The following is a 25,868-nucleotide window of genomic DNA, read 5'->3' on the forward strand; positions in this document are numbered from 1 at the left end:
AAATTGACTGGTGATGGTTGTACCTATCTCTGACTGTACTGAACACCTTTGAAGTACACATTCTTAATGGGTGAATTGTAAAATATGCCATTTATAGCTCAATAAAATTGTTTAAAAACAATTGACCATGTTTCTGTGGATCTATTTCTGGCTTGTTTTATTGATCTTTATTTTTCTCCCTTCACCAGTACTGTACTATTTTGGTTACTGTAGATTTACAATAAGTCTTTAAATAGGTAGTGTGATTCTTTCAAATTTATTCTTTTTTGTCAAAAGTATTTCGAGCTCTTCTAGTGCCTTTGCCTTTCACTATGAACTTTATAATCAGCTTGTCTGTATTTACCAAAAAAAAAAATCCTACTGGAATTGATTGGAACTGAATTGTAATACAAAGATCAGTTTTTTTGAGAATTGCTTTCTTTCTTGAGGCTGATAATTCATGAATATGTTTTATCTCCCAATTTATTTAGGCTGTTTTTTAGTTCTTTCATCAGAGTTTTTTTTTTAAGTCTTCAGCATCTATATTTTGTTAGATTTGTGTAACATATCTTTGGGGGAAAGATTATTGTAAATGATACGTTTTTTAATTTTTTGGTTTTGAATTGGTCTTTGCTAGTATACAGAAATGTGATTAATTTTTGTGTGTTGAACTGTGTCCTGTAACCTTGCTGAAGTGTACTTAGTAGTTGAAGTAGTTTTTTTTTTAAGATCCTTGGGATTTTTTTGTAGACAATGATGTCATTTGTGAATGAGGACAATTACATTTCTAGGGGTTTTCATGGTTTATCCTTCACATTTCTTTAGGATCTGGGTTCTGAAGTGATTCATTTGTAACTCCTGACAGTGGTAGTGGTGATCCTCTCTCTCTTCTCTTTAAGACTGGCTAGTACTGACCTTTTCAGAGAAGCAGCTTTTGGTTTCATTGATTTTTCTCTTTTCAGTTTCATTGATTTCTGTTGTTTGCATCTTTCTGCTTGCTTTTGGTTTATTTTGCCTTTTGCTGAAGTTAAGGCAGAAGCTTAGAGTATGATTTTAGATCTTTTTTAAAATGACCTCGAATGCTGTGGATTTTCTTTAGTTTTGTATTATCTGCGTCCCACAAATTTTGGTATGTTGTATCTTTAGTTCAGAATTTTTTTTTTTTAAGACTTTCTCTTTTACCCATGAATTTAGAAATGTATTTGGAGATTTTCCTGTTATCTTTCTGTTATTGCTTCTTGTTTTAATTCTGTTCTAGTCAAGAGAGCATACTTTATACAGTTTCAGCTTTTAAAAATTGTTATTTTGTTAGGGTATGGTTTATTTTGGCCTATGTTCCATGTACACTTGGAGAGAATGTATATCTTGTTATTATTGGGTGTGGTGTTCTATAGATGTCAGTTGTATCCAAGAGTTTCATGTTTTTCAGTTTTATATTCTTGGAATTTAGGAGTGTTGAACTCCAACTATAATTTTGGATTTGTCTCTTTCTCCTTTTTCTTCTGCCAGCTTTGCTTTATGTATTTTGAAGGTCTGTTGTTAGGTAGGTTGTGCTTTTTCTTGGGAGTTGACTCTTTTATCATTATGCAATGTCCCTTTTTATCCCTGATTATTTTCTTCACTCGGAAGCCTACTTTGTCTGATAGTAGTATAACCACTTGTACTTTCTTTTAATTAGAATTTGCATAGTACTTTTTTTTTCTGGCTTTGTACTTTTAGCCTACTTAATGAGCATTATATTTAAAGTGAGTTTCTTATGGACAGCATATAGTTGGAGCATGATATTTTTGTCTCTTCTGACAGTCTGTGTCTTTTATTTGGTCTAAACTGTTTGCTGCTGCTGCTGCTGCTACTAAGTCGCTTCAGTCGTGTCCGACTCTGTGCAACCCCAGAGATGGCAGCCCACCAGGCTCCGCCGTCCCTGGGATTCTCCAGGCAAGAATACTGGAGTGGGTTGCCATTTCCTTCTCCAATGCATGAAAAGGAAAAGGGAAAGTGAAGTCCCTCAGTCATGTCTGCCTCTTAGCGACCCCATGGACTGCAGCCCACCAGGCTCCTCCATCCATGGGAGTTTCCAGGCAAGAGTATTGGAGTGGGGTGCCAGTGCCTTCTCCAAAACTATTTGCATTTAATGTAATTATTTACATATTTGGTTTTAGAGCTGTCAGTTTTTGTATTCTGTTTATTTTCCTGTTTGTAATTTCTTTCTTTCCCCTCTTCTGGCTTCTTTTGAGTAGTCTGGACATTGTTTTGTCTTCCATTTTAATTATCTTTTGTGTTTTTTCCTAAATGTCCAAAGTTTTTTATGTGATTGCCATGGGGATTATGATGTGCACAGTTTTTTACAATCAGCTTAGAATTAACATTTTACCAGCTTGAAATTCGTGTAGAAGTGTTACTACTATAGGTCCCTTAACCTCTTCTCCTTCATTTATTATAGTTGTCTTATATCTACGTTTATTAAAAACGGTACCAGACAATGTTGTCTTTTTTGCTCTTAACCATCAAACACATTTTAAAGATTCAAGGGAATAGTCTCTTGTATTTACCCATTTAAAATTTTTTTGCTGTTTCATCCTTGACATTCCATGTTTTCCTGTGGCACTGTATACCATTTGTTTGAAAAATGTCTTTTAATATTTCTTTGGAGGCAAGTTTGTTGGCAGTCAATTCATTTCCCTCCATCTGAAAATGTTTTTATTTTGTCTTCTGGAGAATATTTTTGTTGAATGTGAAATTCTGGTTTGCTAGGTCTTTTCTTCAGCAGTTTAGAAATGTTCCATTTGTTTCTGACCTCCACGGCTTCTCATTAGAACTCTGTAGTCATTCCCATCCTTTTCTCCCCCAGGTAGTAAGGTGTTTCTCTGTGCATTCAGCACTGTTTCTTTGTTTTCAGTTTTGGGAGCTTGGCTATACCATGTCGGATCGCCTTTCTTTTTAAAGCCTGGCCATGCTGCACATGCGGTGCAGGGTTTAGTTCCCAACCAGGGGCTGAGCCTGTGCCCCCTGCAGTAGAAGTGTGGGGTCCTAATCACTGGACCACCAGCGCATTCCCCAGTTTGCATATTTTACTGATCTGTTTTCAAGTTCACTGATTATTTTCCCTTACATTTCTTTGCTGTTATTGATCCCATCCAGTGAGTTTTAAAATTTTCAGTTATTGTACTTTGAATTATAAAATTTCTACTTGGTTTTTGTATAAGTCTTCTATTTCTTTGGTGAGACTTTCTGTTTTTCCATTCATTTCAAGGATAAGTGTTGACTGTTCACGCGTTTTAATAGCTGCTTTAAAGTCTTTGTCAGGTTATTCTAACATCACTGTCATCTTGGCGTTGTCATTTGTAGATTCCTTTCCTACATGAGCTAGCAATTTCCTCATACTTTATCTACCCAGTCATTTTGGATTGTACCCCAGATCTTTTGAGTATTGTGTCATCAGACTCTGGATCTTGTTTGGATCTGTGGACGGTGTCGATACATTTGTGTGGCAGTCAGCCAGCCTGGCTTGTTTCAGGCCTCAGCTTCTGTGGCCCCAGCTTCTGTGGGTGTTGGCTCACGGTCAGTTTTGCTTTGAGACCTTTCGCAGTGCTGTCTTGACCTGTCCGCCAAGCGCTGCATCCAGCGGTCAGGCTGGCACGTGTGTGGTTGTCTGTTCAGTGCTGAACGTGCTGGGCCTTCTGAGTAGCATCATATTCAGGGCCAGCAGTTCAGGGGTGAGCCTGGCCACCCTCAGTACACCACTTGCTGGGGCTGTTTTCCTGATCACGTCCGTCTTTGGAATCCCCTAACTACACACTGTCTAGTTCTCTGAGTTTCTCCTTTTTAATTTCCTGACCAGAAAGTGGGGGCTTAGTCTGCTGCCCACCTTCGTGACTGCTTCTCCATCAGGGGGTCCATCCACAGCAGGACCAAAGCAAACTCGCCACTGTTCAGGGTTATTATTTGCTAAATCCATCTGCTGCTTTTGACTTTTGAGAGTCTTCACGTGACTGTTTCAGATATCCTGTCCAGGCTTTGTAGCTGAATTCAGTGAGAGAGGGCAGTGTACCTTTGCTGAATCTTATCCAGAACTGAAACTCTTCAATGGTTTTTAAGATTAATTGTAGATATCCCTACTGTTACGTTATCAGAATTCATTTTTGGTAAGTGAGTCACACACCTAACAGAGTTGAACTTTTGCTAGAATATATGATATACATTGTACCAAATAACTTATTTCTGTAATTTTAGTTGCATGCTTTTTTTTTCCTCCATACAGATGAGGTATTTACTCTTCTTCAGAACTTTATCATGTCTACTACAGAGAGCATTTCTGAATTTATTCTCAGACGACTTACTATGAATGAACTAAGTACTGTAAGTATTTACTTGAGTAACTTCAGTCTTTTCATCAGTATTTTGAGTGATTACTGACTGGCAGGCACTGTATTAAGTTGAAAGGAAAAATTAATGTGATATTTTCTTGAAAAGTGGCCTTGGGGGGCAGAAAAAATGGAAGATTTAGAGTCTCTTAGTTCCAGTTCAACTGGTGTAACTGATCCTAGGAGAATTATATAGCTTTTCTGAGCCTCAGTTTCCTCATCTGCAAAGTGGGGATAAGATATCTGCTTCCTAGAATTTAGAGAGTACCAAATGGTATAACATATTTGAAGTACTTAGCATAGTCAATGTATATTTGGTCCCAGGATCCAGAGATTCTGACTTGGCAGGTTGGGATGGGACTGGGTGTCAGTGCACATAATATATTTTTATATCTGTATGTGATCTTCAAATGAAGTTAGAGTTGGGAACAACCAGTCTGAGGTGAAGAGGATGCTCTGTGAAGATGGGTATCCTCTCTGTCTATGCTCACTGCATAATTGTTCTTTCTAGGACATCTGAAAATAAAATTATAAAGTTTTCTCCTTTTCTTTGGGAATATTTTGAAGATATTAATTTTATAGAAATGCCTATAATTCTTAATTTGGGAGGGTTTGACATTCTCTAGGGCAGATGTTGAAACAGTTACAATCATTATATTGTCAATAGAGTGAGAAAGCATACTGATTTTAACACCTTTTATTAGAATATCCAATTAAGGACATTTGTTTGATAGCTGGTAAGCAGGTGTGAAAATACAAAAAAGCAAGTTTTGTACCAAAAAACCTGAGATATTTTGATAAGGCAAGGAGGAGGAGTGTGTTTATCTTTAGCATTTTTCTTATTCAACAATTGTTAGCAGTATTGCTACACCTAAATTTCCAAGACGACATTTAATAAAGAAGTAACTTTTCATAATTTGTTCTCCTATCACTTCATTGTTATCAGTATTACTTTTCCATTTTATTATAGAAGTTTTCAGACATACACAAAATTATAGTGAACCTCCTTGTCCCCAAGGAGGGACAGAAATAATATTTTTGTTTGTTTGGAGTCTGAAGCTAAAAATAGCTTTAAAAAGGGGAAAGTTATTGTGTTTGTCTTTGAGATTTTAAAAAATGAACTCATTTCCAAAATAACTTTAAATTATTACATAAATCCACTCTGTAATACATTTGGAATTAGAATTCCCAATTAAGTGCATTTATTTGATAACTTATTATAGTTTAATAAAAGTCTCTTCCCCACTTTCCTTCCCCTCAGCAGCGTGACAGTCAATATTTAACAACAGGCTCTCCTGCAAATGTCCATTCTCTGATGTGTAGCCGTAAAGTCAGTTCTTCAGGCTTGGTTTGGGTCCCTTCTTTTTTCATTTCCTCCTGTCTAGGTGACCTCATCTGCATACCCAGGTTCAGTTATGCCAGGCACCCTTACATCTGTCTCCACCTCTGACTGTCCTTCTGGCTGAGTGCCATTCAGCCAACTGCTGTTTGATAACTTGAGTTAGACTTTCCACACATACAGTGTTTGAAATGGAACCTCTTATCATTCCTATAGGAGGTTATCCACCCTACCCCATGCCCCTAGGTTTGCTTCTCAGGGGATGTGTGTGATCCAACAGGTTTCTTTAAGCCTAAGACTTGGGAATCTTCCCTGGTACCTTTATCCATCACTCTCACCCGCTGTGTTCGATCTGTCACCACGCCCTGGAGTTGTCACTTCTCTGCATTGTATCCTGTCACTTGGCAAAGTGCCTGGCCTCTAGTGGTTGCTCCGTGAACACTGATAGACTGAAGGAATTCTGTGCTTCCTGTGTGCCACGGAAGCGCGAGGGCAGAGCACTTGGCACTGTAATAGTGATCAAGGCCACCACTCGGGGCCCGTCTCTTCAGGATGCTTTCTCTCACTTAATTCTTCCCCAAACCTTGTAATGGAGAGATACACCCTCCCCAGTTTACAAGCAAGGAATCTGAGGCCCAAAGAGATTAGGTCTCTTGCCATAGGTCACAGGGCTAGATGAACCCAGTCTGCCTATGTGTAGGCGTTTAGAAGACCTGCATTTAATACTGTAGCCCTGCTTACTAGCTCTGAGATGCTGGGTAGGTTGTTTGACCTCTCTGAACTTAGTCGTCTTCTCAGGCAAGTGGGGCAGGGACCATTCCTTGTAAGAATGGAGTGTTACAAGTGCCTAAAGCAAAGGAAATGGCAGTTGCCATAGCTGTTATTATGATGATTTATGCTGTGTTAGCATGGAGGACAGGGCTGTGCATCCCAGGCAGTGTGTGTGTTGGGCTTCCCAGGTAGCACTAGTGGTGAAGAACTCGCCTGCCAATGCAGGAGGCTTAAAAGATGTGGGTTCGATCCCTGGCGTGGGAAGATCCCCTGGAGTAGGAAATGGCAACCCACTCTAGTATTCTTGCCTGGAGAATCCTGTGGACTGAGGAGCCTGGTGGGCTACAGTCCATGGGGTCACAAAAAAGTCAAATACAACTGAGCAACTTAGCACACAAACAGCCTGGGAGGCTTAGTTCCTGCCATCCATGCTAAGTCTCTCCAGTCATGCCCAGCTCTGTGATTGTATGGACTGTAGCCTGCCAGACTCCTCTGTCCATGGGATTCTCCAGACAAGAGTACTGGAGTGGGTGGCCAGTGTGCCTTCCAGGACGCTCATAATCAAGGTGGGGAGCCAGCTGCGTGCAGAGTGAGTCGTGATGTGTGCTGTAACTGTGCTGAACGCAGAGTCACTGTCTAAGCACAGGGAGGATGTGCTCAGCTCTACCTGGGGAGTTGATGAAAGGCTTCTTGGAGGAGATGATTTCTCCCCTCTTCAGTGTCATCTTTCAGTACTTTTAGATAAACTTAATAAACTGATAAACTTTTAGATAAACTGAACTCTCCTGGTTTTGTGAAAATCATGGACCCTGCTTGTTAAGTGTTTTATTGTGTGTCTTAGGTTTCAGATCTGGATCGTTGCCATTTGTACCTGATGATGTTAACTGAGCTTATAAATCTCCACTTGAATGTTGGGTGGAAAAGAGGCAACCCTATTTGGAGAGTTATTTCTCCTTTGAAAAATGCATCCATTCGGCATCTTCAGGAGATGGACCATGGACAGGTAATCCTCTTTGCTTCAAAGCTTATAGTTATGTTGAATAAGGCATGCATGGAATACATATTTGACTACTAGACAATATTTTGATACACAGAAAGCATCTGCCAAAATTTAATTTTGAAAATAATACCCTTTGTTCATAATATTTGATGAAGATTGAGACTCCTGTCATAATATATAACATTATATTATAATAATAGAACAAATCCTGTCATAATAGGTATATAGCAAAGATATGGTGTTCAGTTCAGTCGCTCAGTCATGTCCGACTTTTTGCAACCCCGTGAACTGCAGCACGCCAGGCCTCCCTGTCCATCACCAACTCCCAGAGTCCACCCAAACCCATGTGCATTGAGTCGGTGATTCCATCCAACCATCTCATCCGCTGTTGTCCCCTTCTCCTCCTGCCCTCAATCTTTCCCAGCTCAGGGTCTTTTTCATTGAGTCAGCTCTTCACATCAGGTGGCCAAAGTATTGGAGTTTCAGCTTCAACATCAGTCCTTCCAATGAACACCCAGGACTGATCTCTTTTAGGATGGGCTGGTTGGATCTCCTCGCAGTCCAAGGGACTCTCAAGAGTCTTCTCCAATACCACAGTTCAGAAGCATCAATTCTTTTGCGTTCAGCTTTCTTTATAGCCCAACTCTCACATCCATACATGACTACTGGAAAAACCATAGTCTTGACTAGATGGACCTTTGCTGGCAAAGTAATGTCTCTGCTTTTTAATACGCTGTCTAGGTTGGTCATAATTTTCCTTCCAAGGAGTAAGTATCTTTTAATTTCATGGGCTGCAGTCACCATCTGCAGTGATTTTGGAGCCCAGAAAAATAAAGTCTCTCATTGTTTCCATTGTTGCCCCATCTATTTGCCATGAAGTGACTTCAGTCTTAAAGTCATTTAGATACAGAGAGTGGATTTTCACTAGGTCTTTTACCCAGGTACCCGTCAGGGACACTTTAAGGTGTCCAAATTCAGCAGTGTGGTGTCGGAGCCTCCATACGCTGCCTTCTGCCTCACTTTCTAGCCTAGTTGTGCATAGCCTCTCCCCTTCCTTCCCACAGGACACCTGTGCTGCACTCCTGCCGGGCCACCGCACGGGGCTTCCCAGATCACAAGCACACACCGCACCCTGCCTCATCTAGGCCTCGCCTCTGTTTGGTGCTTCCATATACACTGAGAATGCCGTCCCTTCAACATACACTTGCCAGTAGCTGGTCCATCCTTAATGTCCCAGCTCAAATTACATTTTCTCTTAAAGGCCTTGGATTGGTGTCTCATTCTTTCCTTCATTTACCTATTGCTTTGTATACCTTCATTTTTGTACTTATTTCCATTTTACTTGTTTTTGGAATAATTTATGTGTATATGTCTTCTCCGTTAGATTTTAGTACCTAGAGGCATTTCTTAACATGATAGAATAAGATGTAGTGGTTATGAGCACAGGCTTTAGAATTAGACTTCCTGGTTACGAATCCTGGCTTTATCCTTACTAGCTGTGTGACCTTGGGGAACTTACTTAACCTCTCTGTGCTTCATTTACTGCATCTGCAAAATGAGGGTTATAGGGTTGATGTGAAAATTAAAGCTAGCTCATTTCCGGTAAACCTCTAGAACAGTACGTGGCACGTGGAAAGTCATCAATAAATGTTAGCTCTTTGCAATTAACACATGGTAAGAGTTTTTTTAAAGTTGAGCTGAATCATAATCCAGTCTGGGCTGCTAATTAAAATAGCTCCTTAATTCCATTAATAATCTAATTTTTGAAGTAGTTTTCAAGAAGTGTCCTAGAAGAAAATTATAAGGAGGACTGATTAATCCTTCAGTATCCTATCCACTGCATATTAGTGTAATGAAGGGACATTGTGAGTTCTGAGTGTGCACCAGAACCATGAACCAGACCTCAGTGATTTTTTACAGATTGGCTTGCTTTCTTTAGTGATTCACTGAATTAGATGAAGGTTAATAGGGACCATATTATGCAACTCAAAAGTAACCCTGCATTTTATTTCCTGTATTGGCGGTGTTGCTGAGTAAAATTGATCTGTAGAGATACTCAGTTTACTTTGGGGGTGGCAGGGGCAGGTGTGGGATGGAATAAGTACTAGAGGGTTCCTTTCTGTAGAGGTGTTAGTGGTGGACAGTACTGGGGAGAACAGCTTTGATCTCTCACAGAACCTGTCCAGGTTCTTGCCTGCACTTCTGGTTAGAGATTGATTTTCTCTCTGTATGTACAAAGCCAGGCTATCTTGGTCTCCTTCCTTTGTGCTCCTACATGTAGAGTTCCAAGCGCTTTATGTGAAATAACCAGTTTATTTAATTTTCACAGTAATTCTGTGAAGTAGATTCTGTTACTGTCGCCATTGTACAGCAGAGTAAACCAAGGTGAGGTGTGTGTCCACAGTCAGCTGGGGGAAGTGCACAGTCAGGGGTCAGACCTAGGCTGTGCGGTTCACGAGTCCAGCTCTTATCAGTAACTGCTGTGCTGCGTCACCTGGCCTAAAGCAGGATACAGCTGACTGAAGGAATTGCATATGATGTGCAAGGGGCCCTGTTTTTTCCTTTTTAAATGAATGAATGTCTCTCTCTCTCTCTCTTTTTTTTTTTTGGCGGCACCAGGTGGCATGCAGGTTCTTAGTTCCCTGTGCCCTCTACAGTGGGAGTGCAGAATCTTAACTGCTATGCAGCCGGGGAAGTCCCCCGACCTTTTGTTTTTAATTCTAGTTCAGCCAAACAGTTGAAATAAGACTCACTCATAGGAAAGTTGTATCCGAATTGTCTTTTAGTGAATTACTGAATTGTTGTTGTTGTTCAGTCACTAAGTTGTGTCTGACTCTTTGTGACGCCATGAACTGCAGCACACCAGGCTTCCTATCCTTCACTATCTCCCTGACTTTGCTCAAACTCATGTCCATTGAGTCAGTGATGCCATCCAACCATCTCATCCTCTGTCGCCCCCTTCTCCTCTTGCCTTCAATCTTTCTCAGCATCAGGGTCTTTTCCAGTGAGTCAGCTCTTCGCATCAGGGGGCCAAAATATTAGAGCTTCAGCTTCAGCATTGGTCCTTTCAGTGAATATTCAGGGTTAATTTCCTTTAGACTGGTTTGATCTTGCTGTCCAAGGGACTCTAAAGAGTCTTCTCCAGCACTACAATTCAAAAGCATCAGTTCTTGGGCACTCAACCTTCTTTATGATCCAACCCTCACCTCTGTACATGACTACTGGAAAAATCAAAGCTTTGACTGTGTGGACCTTTGTTAGCAAAGTGGTGTCTCTGCTTTTTAATGTGCTGTCTAGGTTTGTCATAGCTTTCCTTCCAAAGAGCAAGTGTCTTCATTTTGTGGCTGCAGACACTGACCACAATGATTTTGGAGCCCAAGAAAATAAAATCTGTCATTGTTTCCACTTTTTTCCCATCTGTTTGCCATGAAGTGATGGCACTGGATGTCATGATTTTCATTTTTTGAACGTTTGGTTTTAAGCCCACTTTTTCACCCTCCTCTTTCCCCTTTTTCTAGAAGCTCTTTAGTTTCTCTTCACTTTCTGCCATTAAAGTGATATCATCTGCATATCTGAGGTTATTGATATTTCCCCCTGCAATCTTGATTCCAGCTTGTGACTCATCCAGCCTGGCATTTTGAATTATGTACTCTGCATTTTAAGTTAAATAAACAGGGTAACAGTATACAGCCTTGAGGTACTCCTTTTCCAATTTTGACCCAGTCTGTTGTTCCATGTCTGGTTCTAATTGTTGCTTCTTGTCCTGCATACAGGCTTCTTGGGAGACAGGAAAGGTGGTCTGGTATTCCCATCTCTTAAAGAATTTTCCAGTTTGTTGTGATCCACATAGTCAAAGGCTTTAGCATAGTCATTGAAGCAGAAGTAGATGTTTTTCTGGAATTCCCTTGTTTTTTCTGTAATCCAGCAGATGTTGGTCATTTGATCTCTTGATTCCTCTGCCTTTTCTAAATCCAGCTTGGATATCTGGAAGTTCTCGGTTCACACACTGCTGAATTTTTATTACCACTTTGTTTGTTCACCACCAGTTTGTACAGAAATGGTACAACCAAGCGACGTATGTTGGATTTCCCTTTTTTTCCTCTGATATTCAGCAGCAGGCACCAAGCAGAAAAGGTGGGCACGAGATTCCGGCAGACTGGAATTCACGTCCTTACTGGTCACAGAAGGTTGTCCTGTTTCCTCCCCAGGAGCCCACACTGGGCAGACAGATGCAGAGAGCTGCCAGCATGGCTGCCTTGGCCATGGTGTATGAGGTCCTCAGCCAGAAGCCAGAGCTACAGCCGGACTCTCTGGATGCGGATCCCCCAGAAATGTTCATCTCATCACTCCAGCTCAATCAGACTCTGCAGAAGCCCCACACAGAGGGGGAGAGCAGGTGCGTTTACCACTTGGAGAGCAGCATGTACACGAAAGGCTTCTTTTTGCTAATGTTTAAAAATCCACTTTTGTCTCAGTCATAGAGGTAATTAGTGGTCGCTCACCGTTACTTAAAGAATTATTTAAGCTTTGAGAACAGGCTTCATTCAGACAATATATTATCACATTATTTATCTCTATTACTGGAAACCCATTAACTTTTCTGCATTTAGTTTTCAGTGAGTCATTTAAAGTGAGTGAAAACACCTGCTTTCAGAGTAGTTAGGAAATTGAGTTTTCTGCAGTTTCCTTGTTTTTTGCTAGACAGAATAATTTAATAATGACTGTTTAACTTCTCCCCTTGTAAGGATAGTGTGCTACTACATGCAAAAGAAATTGAGACAGACCTAAGGAAGGATGGGGTTTGTGACTTAACTTTTTTGTCTCAGTTTTTTTGAAGAGTCATCATCTTCCCAAGGATGGGGGAAAATAGTTGCACAATATATTCACGATCAGTGGGTCTGCCTCTCTTTCTTGTTGAGAAAATGTGACACCCTTACACCAGCCTCAGAGGGTGAAGTTCCAGTGGCAGTACGGACTTTGCAGTCTGCACTAGAAGCCCTCACAGTTCTTCCTTCTGAGCAAGTCTTACCTGTGTTCCACTGTATGAAAATTTTGGTTCCCAAGGTAAGACGTAGTGAGACATAAATTGAAGAATAACCATAGGAACAGACATCAGTTTCTGAAATTGTGATAATCATGTGTTTCTTTCTTTCTATTTTCCCCTACCAGCTTCTGACCACCTCTGAATCACTCTGCATAGAATCTTTTGACATGGCATGGAAAATCATAGCCTCTTTAAGCAACACTCAGCTGATATTCTGGTCTAATTTTAAAGCTTTTGTTCAGTTTGTTTTTGATCCCAAAGTTCTTACCATCGCTGCGAAAATCAAGGGCCAGGCATATTTCAAAATAAAAGAGGTAACTTTAAAAAAATCGAGATGAAAATGCCCATAAGATTTAGCATCTTAACCATTTTTAGGTGTCCTGTTTTTCAGTTGTGTTAACTTTATTTACATAGCTATGACAGATCCCGAGAACTTTTTCATCTTGTGGAACTGAATCTCTGTCCCCGTTAAACATCCCCCACTTCCATCCCTCCCCTCACACCCCTGGCAAGCCAGCATTCTACTTTTGGTTTCTGTGAATCTAGTTACTTTGGAGAAAAGAGGGAACTTTTTGTTTTCATTTTAATTTGTGTAGCTTGTAGCACATGAGGAAGAGGAGAGGTGTATTTGTAACTCCATATTAGTTTGCTGTTATTTTTTCATTCAGTCAGTAAATATTTCGAACCTCTTTTAGTGTCATAAGTAAGAACAAGAAAATCGGTTAGATATAAAGGAGTAGGTGCAAAATGGTAGCCCATGAACCATATCTGCCTTCCAAATTTGGTTCATCTAATCAAATTAAAAATTTCTTAATAGTTGCCAGCTTTTAAGAATTGGGAAATTTGCACAAAAATCTCTATTTCTTCTTCTCTTGGAAAATTGCATGACTGGCCAGCTCTGGTCATTTCTACATGAGAGCAGCGGCTGGGTGCTGCCTAGTACTTGACTCAGGTGGGCACGCCTTTTCTGCTGCTTCACTCCAACCACGGCTTGATTTCTTCTGGACCCTGAGGGCAAATTCAGGTGCCATTTGTCAGTGCGTCTGCCGTTGCTTTTCTCGTACAAAGAAATATTTCTTTGAATATAACCTTATTGAAAGGGCTTTCTGGTTTCTGGAGCCATTTGTGTTTACAGTCACTGGTGCGCAGGAGGGGACATAAGGCAATGGGACTGCATCATGCCTGGGGTGCACGTGCACTCCCGATCCGAAGGGGGCGATGGAAGATAAGTCTGTATGTTGCCCTGCTGTCACTGCGCTGCCTCTGTCGTTTCCTGCCACACAGCACACACTTAGAGATGGTGGCTTCTTTTGCTTTGGGGAAAGGGAAGCCTCTGGCAAGTGTAAAGAAAACTGAACATGTCAAGGATGAGGTGTTTTTTTCTGCCTTTCATTCTGTTCACTTTGGACAGTTGTTTCTCTGGGAAAGTTCTGGGTGAAATCAGTATCAATAACATTTTATTTATTTTTAGTGGTAAGAAATGAAAAATTAGCATTCCGTGATTGGTTTTCATCTTTCAAACGATAAAAGAGTTTTTAATTTTTTAGACTATTTATGGTTATGTTGAAACTATCATTTGGAAGCCATTCAAGTAACAAGTTTTGGCAACACAGATTAAAAAGAAAAAACTTGATTGATCAAATGATAAAGTAACTGTTGTATTTCATTCCAGATTATGTACAGGATAATTGAAATGTCTGCTATAAAAACTGGAGTCTTCAATATCCTGATAAGTTATTGCTGCAGATCTTGGGTAGTTTCTGCTTCCAATGTGTCTTTATCAATTGCTAAAAATTACAGTGAACTTGTCCTTGAGGCATGTATATTTGGAACTGTGTTTCGGCGTGATCAAAGGTAAAAGATGCCATTATTGCAGCCTCTCATAATTTTTTATATTAAGTATCTATTTGGGTAGAATTGTGCCTTTATATTAGCGGAGAAGGCAATGGCACCCCACTCCAGTACTCTTGCCTGGAAAATCTCATGGACGGAGGAGCCTGGTGGGCTGCAGTCCACGGGGTTGCTAAGATTCAGACACGACTGAGCGACTTCACTTTCGTTTCACTTTCATGCATTGAAGGAAATGGCAACCCACTCCAGTGTTCTTGCCTGGAGAATCCCAGGGACGGGGGAGCCTGATGAGCTGCCGTCTGTGGGGTCTCACAGGGTCACACACGACTGAAGCGACTTAGCAGCAGCAGCAGTGCCTTTATATTAAGACTTTCAATTAGAAAATATTACTTAACTTTTTATTTGGGGCTTTAATTTTTTTCCTCTAAAACTTGTTCTTTGTTGCATGTTTTTTATGGAAAGACTTATTCAGGATGTACAGACGTTCATAGAAAATCTTGGACATGAGTGCGCAGCAAATGTTGTTATTGAAAAGTAAGTGTGGTGGGTCTTCTATATCTTGATGTAAATGGAATATTCAAAATATAACACATGAGAGATATTCTGTGTAAGATATTGTGTGAACCTTCACAATTGTTAGAAATTATATTCCCTTGCTAATATATTTTCTTCAGATCTGTCACTGTTTACTGAAATTTGATAAACTTAAAAATTAGTGCAGAAGTCCAGCATAAATAAGGAAATAACTATGGGAAGCATACAATCCCTATTCCTCTTTTCTGGGTGGAGGACTGATCATCAGAGCACAAGTTGATTCTTTTTTGGTTAAAAATCACTATTCACCAATCCCTATGCTCACGCAAAAACAAAATTGGTTGAAATAGACTCTAAAGGTTTGATGTCTGGGATAAACCTCTGATTGATCTACTGCTAAAATCATTGAGGTTTTTAAAAATTTTTATTTTCTCACATAATTTTCAAAACTTTGTGTGTATAGGTGTTTATAAATAGTATTGTCATGAGTTTAGAGTTTAGGACAATAAATGATGATTGTGTCTAGTTACCAAAAGTTAATTATTCTGAGAGTCATACTTGTGGTTTAAACCATCTGCCACTCTTCATTAAATATATACATTTGTCACTGCTCATTGTCTTAATTAATTTTTTGTTTTCTTGGCTGCTTTAGTATGACAATAAGTAAAAATTTTCAGTTGATGGTTCCAAAATATTTTGATTTCTATTAGACAGACATAGTTAATTTAAAATAACACTTGTTCACATTATAACAGTTTTAATGGACTTGGAAATGCTTACTAACGATTTCAGTGAATTTATCTTTCCACACTGGATACTAAAAACGCTGGGCTGCTCAGCACACACAGTGTTTCCTGAGTTTGCCGTTCACTTAGAGACACGCATTCACAGTGCCCAGTGAGAAGAGCGTGCTGCTGATATGTATTTTGGCCTCTGGGCAGGAGGTGTCTGTGGTCCTCCAGGAGCCGTGTCATGAGCTGTGATCTCGTTTGTCCACAGATAAGATATTATTGACTCAGTATCACTGTGTGCATTGTTTTACCAAAAGTCTGGGTAAATTTGGGTTCTTTCAGACTTTTTGTACAGGCGCTCCTGTTGCCTAAATTTAAATTTATCCTAAGTGTTTATCCTAAATTGTCATTAAATATGAAGCTACTTAAGATTTTGTATTTCAAAACTAACATCTTACATGTTTTTTTTATTTTGAAGATGTATTAACATCATCTATCATTTTATGTATTTTAGTACCAAAAGAGAAGACCATTATGTGAGAATTTGTGCCGTCAAATTCCTGTGTTTATTAGATGGCTCAAATATGTCTCATAAGTTGTTTATGGAAGATCTTGCAATCAAGCTATTGGATAAAGTAAATATGCTTTATTTTAGCTTAAAGTATCTTAACTTGCTTAAAGCACTGGCAGTGACGTAACAAAAGTAAACGTAGCATTTGACTGAGTTTAGACGAAACGGACCATTAAGGCAGGAGAGAGCTCTGATAATCCAGAAGGGCTTGGCGCTGCAGCTCTCCTGCAGGTCCCATTTTTCCAGACGTACGTAGTCAAGGGGCTGGAGAACCCCATGGACAGAAGAGCCTGGCGGGCTGCAGTCCCTGGGGTCGCAAAGAGCCAGACACGACTGAGCAGCTAACACTTTCGCTCTCAGTGTACGGCTAACATCTCAGTCTCCTCTCGCCCACGTGACCCCTCAGCTCTAACGGGGCACGAGGAGAGAGAAGGACATTTCCAAGTACTTTCATATTAAGCACAGGCGTATGGTTCCTTTCCTAATTTTAAAAGAAGTTTAAAAAACAAAAGCAGGTAAATGCATTGTTTTGAAAGGAAACTTTAAAAAATGTCATAAGGAAAAATAAACAGTGTCATAAGGAAGTGTCTTTTTTATCCTTCTACCTTTCAAATAATAGGCTCCTATGCCCAGTTTATACCTTTTAAACTTGAAGTTGTCATTGATTTTGTTTTCATTACTCACAAATTCAGTAGATAGTTTAACATTGACCCCTCCCTCCCTTCTTCCCTCCCAGGATGAGTTGGTGTCCAAATCGAGAACTCGATACTATGTGAACTCTCAACAACACAGGGTGAAAAACCGAATATGGCAGATTCTGCTTGTACTTTTCCCCAAATTTGATCAGGTATGTTAATTATATTTGTACCTTTAAGCATAATGTTTTCATATGGAAGCTGTTACATGCTTCTTTAAAACTGAGAAGTAAGCTGCTTAAAATATGTATTTCAGTTCTTAAAGTTATTCAGAAGTTTAATAGAATATTAAGACAGTTAGGTGTCATGGAAGTAAATTGGAAACTGATTTAAATGGTCCCACTTAATACATTTTTCCATTAGTATTTTATTATAACATTTTAACATATATTTATGCCACAATAAAACTTTAAGCTTTTTTTTTCATTAGTGACTGTTTCTTAATTAAAATTAATAGCCATTCACAGTGGTTAGGACTTCAGATTTTCACTGCTGTGGCCTGGATTTAATCCCTGTTCAGGGAACTGAGATCCCGCAACCCACGCAGCATGGCCAAAAAAAATATTAATAGCCATTTCCAAGTTGATAAGACACTAGATTTGAATTGTTCCCATCACAAAAAAAGAAATTATTATGTGACATGATAGAGGCATTAGCTAATGCTGCAGAGGTGATGGTCATATTGCGGTAAATAAATGCATTGCATCAACATTCTGTAAACCTTCACCTTTTTGTATGTTAATTATAGCTCAGATTTTAAAATTAATAATGATAACAGTTTAATTTGTCAACTTTATTTTTCTCAGAATTTCTTGAATAAAATTATTGACAAGATTTTCCAGGCTGGCTTCATCAATAATCAGGCATCCATAAAATATTTTATAGAATGGATTATTATACTGATTCTTCATAAATTCCCTCAATTTCTTCCGAAGTTCTGGAACTGCTTTTCTTATGTAAGTAGAGGAATTGTTTTCATGTCTTTTTAATGAAAAGATTTGGGCTATGTTGGGACATTGTTTCACTTTATAGATTTTTTCTGTTGCCCTGCCCCTAATATACTGACATCCTAAATTGTGTTTGCAAGATTTGAATTAATTTAGGAGACAGAAAGCTCTGGCATTTATCTTGAGTAGAGCATAATTTTTATTTGAGAGCTTTTCTATTCCAACAAAACAAAGATGGAAAAGGCTTCTGTTATTAAAAAATATGGGAAATAGGTGCCTTCTATATTTTTATTTACTGAGCAGTGTCTTTGTTTGATCTTAGAGATAAGAACAATGAGCCTCCCTTCTATACACAGTCTCTCCTTAACCAAATGATTTCTCATCTCTTGTTGGTAATGATGCTGAGCTGCTCATTCCTCTGCTGTAACCACCTATCTACTGTTTTTCCTAGTTATGCCAGGCTGGGTGATTCTGCATGTGGTGTCTGCTGGGCTGGGGGCTGCAAATGGCTTCTTCCCCCATGTGTTTTCACTTCAGCCGCAGTCGTGGGGCCAGCCGAAGTGCCAGGCACCACTATCTCAACATGTCTCCAGCTGGGAGGCCAGACCTCTCTCTCCAAGAATGAACATTTCAGGAGGATGCGTCCCCATGTTCTCATGCTCCCCTGGCCTCTGATCGCATCCTGCTTTTGGATGGCTCATCAGCCGAGAGCAGATGCATGACCAAGCCCCCAGCCGGGGGAGGGTCTGGATTAGGGCATGAATGTGGGGAAGCTTGTTTCACTGGGGACCCCTAGGTGACTGAGTACCCCTCTCATCACCTGAGTACCTTTCCTCCTCATCAGCAGGCTGTTTGTACCGTGCTCCAGCCTGAAATGGTCTTCTTTATCATCTTTGCCTGCATAGCGAAGTTTTCCAGATTGAAGTTCACATGTGCTTTGTGTCTTTTCTTAAAGGAAGCTATCTCCCTGAGTACTTTGGATCTCCTTAGTATGGGTTTTGGTAGCAGAGAAATAGTTCTTGTTATAATGGGAATTTTGATTTATTGTTTGATTGGATTTTACCTTTCTTCCCCATAAGACTCTAATCTCCATGAAGGCAAGAATCTTACCTATTTTTGTTTTCCCCTCTTTCTGCAACAGTTACTGGCCCATGGAAGACATGCAGTAACTACTCCTTACATAAAGGGATTAATCATCAAATCTTCCTCTTGGAGCAGTTTCTGAACTGTAGTGTCTATAGTCTCCAGTCCACCTGGCGTTCGTCAGTTTTTTATTGCTAAAATAATGTGTAATTCCAAATCACTTACCGAGAAGGTTCCCAAATTCTGGTTTAACACTTTTACAAGCAGTTTTTCCTTGTGACATTTTAAAGGGCCTGCACAGTCCCTTATTTAACCTTTGCTGCTCCCCCTCCACTTGGGGACCTTTGCCTCCTCTTTGCCTGTGTCTTTGTCTTCTTCATTTGTACTTGTTCCCTTTCCTTCCTGCTTCCCATGCCACACCCCGCCCTTCCGACTCTGCAGTGAGCTCACCCTCACCTCCACCCTTGCTCAATCCTTGGTTGAGTGTCTAGTGCCCTTGTGTCTGCTGAGGGTTGCTCTGTGGGCATTTGGCTCTAGGTCATTCCTGTCTTTTTACTTGCTTGTGCTCATCTGTTCCCCCTGTAAGCCGTGGCTGCATCAGAGAGGAGCTGGCCTCTCATCACCAACCCCATGGCATCCAGCCTGGTGCCTTGAGGGACGTGGGTTCACTACAGCTGTGAATGACGGTTTGGTGTATCTGATATATTTTCAGGGTGAAGAAAACCTTAAAACAAGCATTTGTACATTTTTATCAGTTTTGTCACATTTGGACATCATTACTGAAAATATCCTGGAAAAGGTGAGTATAAATTGTTTATAAGAAGAGCTCAGGCTTGACCATCAAAATAGAATTTATATATCTGTATGAACTTTTTTCATGTGGGGTATTCCTTGTGTGTTTTGCAGCTTCTCTGCTTCCGCCCTCCCGCTAATGACAGATGCACTTTGACACAGAGGCATACTAAGGTGTGGCCCACATGCACACACACAGTGAGGTCTACCTCAGCATATATTAATGGGCAACTTGTAATGATAGGATTCTTAATTTCATATAAGCGTTTGTGTAAAATTATTTAAATAAGACTTCCCTCATTATATGTAACTGTGGAGTTACTTAACACATGCTTGTACAAAGAAACTTATGGTCAGAGTATTTACAAGCCATTGTGTTCTTGAAGGTTTATATGAAATGCTGTCATTATTCAAAGTGTGAAGGCCAGCTCTTTCATCTTTCTCAGGTTTAGAGCATCTTCCCTAGATAAGTAGAGATCCTAACTAATTCTGGTTCATCACTGTGGCAACTGTGAAGAATTCAGGGAAGCCTGCCAGTAAGATTTAAAGTTGGCTTAAAACTCAACGTTCAGAAAACTAAGATCATGGCATCCGGTCCCGTCACTTCCTGGCAAATAGATGGGGAAACAGTGCAAACAGTGAGAGACTTTATTTTTGGGCACCAAAATCACTGCAGATGGTGACTGCCGCCATGAAATTAAAAGACTCTTGCTCCTTGGAAGGAAAGCTATGACCAACCTAGACCGCACGTTAAAAAGCAGAGACATTACTTTGCCAACAAAGGTCTGTCTTAGTCAAAGCTGTGATCTTTCCAGTGGTCATGTATAGATATAAGAGTTGGACTATAAAGAAAGCTGAGCGCCAAAGAATTGATGCTTTTGAACTGTGGTGTTGGAGAAGACTCTTGAGAGTCCCTTGGACTGCAAGGAGATCCAACCAGTCCATTCTGAAGGAGATCAGTCCTGAATATTCATTGAATGACTGATGCTGAACCTGAAGTTCCAATACTTTGGCCACCTGATGCGAAGAACTGACTCGTTGGAAAAGACCCTGATGCTTGAAAGATTGAAGGTGGGAGGAGAAGGGGACGACAGAGGATGAGATGGTTGGATGGTATCACTGACTCGATGGACATGAGTTTAAGTAAGCTCCGGGAGTTGGTGATGAACAGCAAAGCCTGCCGTGCTGCAGTCCATGGGGTCCCAGAGAGTCAGACATGACTGAGCAACTGAACTAACTAACTACGATTTAGAGCAAGATGCTGTATTATTGAATCTGCAGAGAATGCACTGCAGTGTTGTAAACTCTGGGAGGAAATACAGTTGACCCTCAGTCTACACAGGAATTAGGGGCCCTGACCCTCTGCCCAGTGGCAAATCAACATATAGCTTTATAGTCACCATAATACAAGGTTACTCACCTGTATCTGCAGATTCAACCAACTGCTGATCAGGTGGCGCTGTAGGAAGCATTTAGTGAAAAAATCCATGTGTAAGTGGACCTGCACAGTTCAGACCCCTGTTGTTCAGCAGTCAACTGTCTGAAATAAAAATATTCTGGGAGTAGGTTTCCTAGACTTTTTCAAAGTGTTGTCTTTAAACACAGTAACAGTCAAATTTGTGGTTAACCTTTTTTCATCAATCCTAAACCAGACCTGTCTTCCCAACACATTTTAACCTGAAAAACCATCATAATATCTTAAAATCAATGGTGTGTTACAGTGTCTGGCAACCAGATGGCAGTCATGTGAAAATTTGTGCTAACACCTTCTGGTAAGAGTAAGAATCTCTAACATCAGATACTATCACGTGTTATCTTTCTGCTTTAAATATGTGCAGGGGAGAGATTTGCTTACAGTCTGTTGAGGGAAATAAGATAGACAAAAAACCGCACTGTTGCCGGGCTGTTAGCCTGGTGCAGCCAGGAGCGTTTTCCGGTGAGCCATTTAGCAGGAACATTAAGGTAGCTCCTGACACTTTATCAAATGTTTGACTCCATCTGGCTTCTACGTTACTTCACATCACTTCCTTTGCCATTCAGTATCTGTTGAACTGTGTGGTTTTACAGATTAGGGACTATTATTGTATAAAATCTCTAGGCTGTGAAGATAGAAAAATCTGTGAATTCACTAAAAAAGACTATAGCAAAGTTTAAGTTATCTTACTATTCTTCTTAATTTTCCTGCCACCAATCAATGTTATGTGTGCCCAAAGTCACCACTAGGGAAAACAGAGTGGTTCAGACCAAAGACCAGGGAAAACAGCACTTTGATGGGATAGCTTGCCTTAGAAGTAGTTTCAGGTTCGCCTGAAGTAGAGCTCTTGAAGAATATTTCTCGGCAATAAGTGATGGAGACTGTTTAAATACAGGTTATATTATAGTTAGCCTGAAAGTGCTTTGTTCAGGTTGACCTCGGTACTGGAGTGTGGGGGAAATGTGTGGCAGCATCATAAATAAGAGCTGAGGAGCTGGGAGGATACTTTGCTTCTTGAGGAAAGGGCCATGCCAGTGTATCTCTAACCTGTCTGAGAATGATGATGCAAAACCAGTGAAAGAGAATTACTTTGTAGCGTTTTCATCATCTGTAACCTTGTTTTTGTTCCTACAGTAGAGGGTCAAATGGTCCTGGTTTACATATGAAGAATGATTCTTTCTTTTCAGAAACTAATTCTGAAGCAAGCCCTTATTATCGTGCTGCAGTGGTGCTTAAACCACAATTTTAGCATTCGACTGTATGCGCTAGTCGCTCTTAAGAAAATCTGGAGCATGTGTAAGGGGTTACACATTGAAGAACTTGAGGCTTTAACTTCTGTTATTGAATCCAGTCTGAGTCAAGTGGAAAACATGCACGGAGCAGGGTAAGCAGGCCTTGTCCTTTCCCCTGGTCCAGCAGAGCGTGTGGAGAGGTGTCGGGGGTGCCCAGCCAAGGAGTCGGGGGTGCCTGGTCCAGCAGAGCGTGGGGAGAGGCGTCGGGGGTGCCCGGCCGCAGCAGCTTCTCTTAAGCACATCACAGGCTGCGGTGTGCAGAGCCGGGTCAGGGAGCATTTAAGCTGCTCACTGATGTGCAGTTTAATTACAGTTCTAAGTGCTATCAGCTCCATCATTGACCTTTTGTCGCCTTTTTTAACTCTTGGTCTTTATCTTGAGATGGTTCTCTTCAGTGCAGCTGAATGTTAGCATCCTCTACTGTCAAAGAACCACTGAGAAGCAGCACGGTCTGACTTTAAAGCCATGTGCTTGTCACCCCTCCAGTGTCCCCACTAAAGCTGGGAGCTCCTTTTTCTTTTTTAAAAGAACTTCTTGGTTCCCCAAACAAAATCCTACTCAGATGCTTGATATCAAACAGATAAAACACTGCTGCGGTGGATGGAGTTGGGAGGGGTGCACAGCGCAGAGCAGAACCCAGGGGATGGGAGCTTGGACATGCACTGGGGTGTTGTCCCTTGAAGAGGCTTTGGAAAGCCAAGGGGCAGAGCCAGCAGCTGTGTAAGGAGGGGGCTGATCTCTCATCTCAGGTCTCCTGTTTGTTACCCCACTGATACTGAGGCCTGGTCTTCAGTGACAGGAGGGACTGGAACTCAGGGGTGAAGAAGGTACATTGGTGGGAGCGGAGAAGGCGTCTTGAAATTCCTGCTTTAGCTTGGAGTTTGTTGATCATGAATTTAACCCAAAACCTGGTGGCCATGTTTTATAATTTTTTTCCTACCCCTTTTGCCTTTTCAGCCTTGTCAAATTTTTGTTTTCTTGCTGTATTATGTGTGTGCTTGTTAAAGTTAAGAATTTAAACCCTTGTATTACTTTTGTTTGACTTATGAACACTGCTGCTGTTTGGCTGCGTGTCATGAATCTTCAGAGTAGAAAAGTGACCTATGTAATGATTTTCTGTCCTGGAAAAAAAAAATTTCAAAGCCTCTATGGCCAGAGGGAGACGTAAGACTCCCAGCCTAGATTTCGTATACAGTTCCCTTTTAGGATTCCTTTTCCCCGGCATGAGAGGTGTATCTGTGGTAGCCGTTATGCGATTTTCCAATCCACTGACCACCATCTCTTTGAGGAAGGAGAGACCTGGTTTTCATTCTTGTTGAATCATTGTTGTAGGACTGGGAGAGAGGTATTTAATTTCTTTGTCTGTTTTTCAGGTTTTATTTCAAAATATCGCATTTAGGATCAGCTGTTAAAAGGCTTTAATCTTGAAGATAGAGGTGTACAAATCTTGAGGCAAAATTCACAAATTTCCTACACATTCTAAATTCCACAGTGCCTGCTTAAAAGGCCTAACTGGTGTTCACTCTTACCGGAGGTGATTCACTAGTTCCGTTCCTCAGACGTGTTTTTAACCCTTAGGAGCGCGAAGAAGAACTGGCAACGCATCCAGGAGCATTTCTTTTTCACAGCGTTCCACCCGCTGAAGGATTACTGTCTGGAGGTGAGCAGAGAAGAGCACGTGTGAATTTCCTTCCGTGTCTGTAGCCCTGATGCATCCTTATATAATGAGGCTAACTGTCCCTGCAGCACCGCCTTCACGTTGTAAAGTTCTCAGTGCTATTCTGTCGCCGTGTGCAGGCGGCTTGCTCGCGCTTCGCTCTTCAGCAGTGAAAATTGGCTAGTCATCTTCACTTTCTGTTTCTCAGGCAGTGTCTGGCTTGTAAACCCTGGAAGGGGGAATAGTTCACTCTGAACAGAAATCTGTTCTGACATTAAAAGGAAATGAGTGAAAACATTTGTGCAGGTGAGATTTGTTGTATGAAGCCCATTGTTATGAAAGATCAAAAAGATCTACTCTTATAAGTGCATATTTTAGGTTCTCGATGATAGAAATTGTATAGCAAATGATCGATCACCTCACTGATCATAATAGATAATGTGCTTATGTAATTTTAAGAACCATAAACGTATTTATTACAGTTAGCATGTGAATTAATTAACAATATAGAGATTATTAAAATTTATGTAAATGATTACTACTTTCTTCCTTTTTCAACTGTAATTATCATGTTTTGCCTTTGATTTTTAACTATGTGACCTAAATTTAAACACACACACACACACACACACACACACGACCTGGGACCTTTCCTCTAAGGAACTTGGAAGTATCAGTAACTTAAGCTACTGTGCATAAGAGTTTTTGTTGTTGCTGTTGGGTTATTTGTGTGTGTGGATTACTAATAAGCTGGCCTTTTTAAAAAGAAATATAGAGATTTGTTTATTGTGAGATATTCATCATAGAACATTATTGTGTGGTTTCTGTTGCTTCATTGCAAAAATTATTTAGGAGTTTTCAAATATTTTAACATGTTCTGTTCTATGTCCTTTAGCACCCAGAATGCTTTGTTTGACATCTTTCTGAAGGACTCTTAATAACTCTGTAGTGCTAAGTCAGCCTTTTCTATTCACTTCTCCAGCAGGAGTAAGTCCCTTGCTTCCCCTCTTCCTTCGTCCTGACTTTGACTGCCTCACTCTCATATATTTAATATATTTTATTGTCCATTAATTATATGAACCATAAAGTGTGTATATGTAAATAAAATAATGGCTCACGAGAACTCTCCTTATACATTTGGAGCTATACTTAGTAGCTACTTAATAAACACTTAGTTGCATCCAAGCCAGTTAAAGTTTGCATGAATATTGAAAACCATATTAATTCTAAAAGCTTTTATGAAGACTTGCACAATGTTATAAGTTTGTTATTTCATTCTTAAATTGCCTATTGTGCTTCTGCTTCTTACGTGCCTTGTCACCTTTGAGGATCTCACTTTTCTTGTCATAGGTAAGAAAAGGGAAGGAGGATTGTTATGTAATGAATGAATAACTGCTGTTTACAAATTACTTCCATGTGCTGTTTTAACCTGATTTTACCCTCATTTTATCAATGAGGAAGTTGAAGCCAAGAAAGGCTAATGGCTTATCTGACATCACACAGCTAAGATACAGCTGATGCAAATCTGGATTCCAAATCTGTATAATGACAGTGAGGGTAAAGATCTGGCATCACAGGACCTTGAATTTGTTTGCTAATGGAGGTATTTGTCTGTCAATAAACAGTATTTATCCAAATACCGTCCAACACTAATGCCCATCAGTTCCCAAACACTTTTTGCTTGTGTCCACGGCATGGTGTGTAGTGTGTACAGTAAGAAATGCTGGAGCGGAAGATCTGCCTGCTC

At 40.4% G+C, this 25,868-nt stretch overlaps 1 protein-coding gene across 1 annotated transcript in view; it reads left to right on the top strand.

Moving 5' to 3' along the window:
* The window catches only part of TARBP1 (TAR (HIV-1) RNA binding protein 1), a 65,549-nt gene that overhangs the window by 31,789 nt on the left and 7,892 nt on the right, over window positions 1-25,868 (top strand). The window contains exons 13-26 of the mRNA XM_052640412.1: window positions 4,238-4,335; window positions 7,292-7,453; window positions 11,659-11,846; window positions 12,277-12,514; window positions 12,620-12,808; window positions 14,167-14,348; window positions 14,808-14,879; window positions 16,125-16,245; window positions 16,918-17,028; window positions 17,683-17,832; window positions 19,619-19,705; window positions 19,813-19,872; window positions 22,360-22,556; window positions 24,043-24,124. Coding sequence (XP_052496372.1) covers window positions 4,238-4,335; window positions 7,292-7,453; window positions 11,659-11,846; window positions 12,277-12,514; window positions 12,620-12,808; window positions 14,167-14,348; window positions 14,808-14,879; window positions 16,125-16,245; window positions 16,918-17,028; window positions 17,683-17,832; window positions 19,619-19,705; window positions 19,813-19,872; window positions 22,360-22,556; window positions 24,043-24,124 — 1,937 coding nt within the window. The remainder of the gene's footprint in view (window positions 1-4,237; window positions 4,336-7,291; window positions 7,454-11,658; window positions 11,847-12,276; window positions 12,515-12,619; window positions 12,809-14,166; window positions 14,349-14,807; window positions 14,880-16,124; window positions 16,246-16,917; window positions 17,029-17,682; window positions 17,833-19,618; window positions 19,706-19,812; window positions 19,873-22,359; window positions 22,557-24,042; window positions 24,125-25,868) is intronic.

This window comes from Budorcas taxicolor, chromosome 5 (assembly GCF_023091745.1).
Source record: "Budorcas taxicolor isolate Tak-1 chromosome 5, Takin1.1, whole genome shotgun sequence".
Classification (NCBI taxonomy): Eukaryota; Metazoa; Chordata; class Mammalia; order Artiodactyla; family Bovidae; genus Budorcas; species Budorcas taxicolor.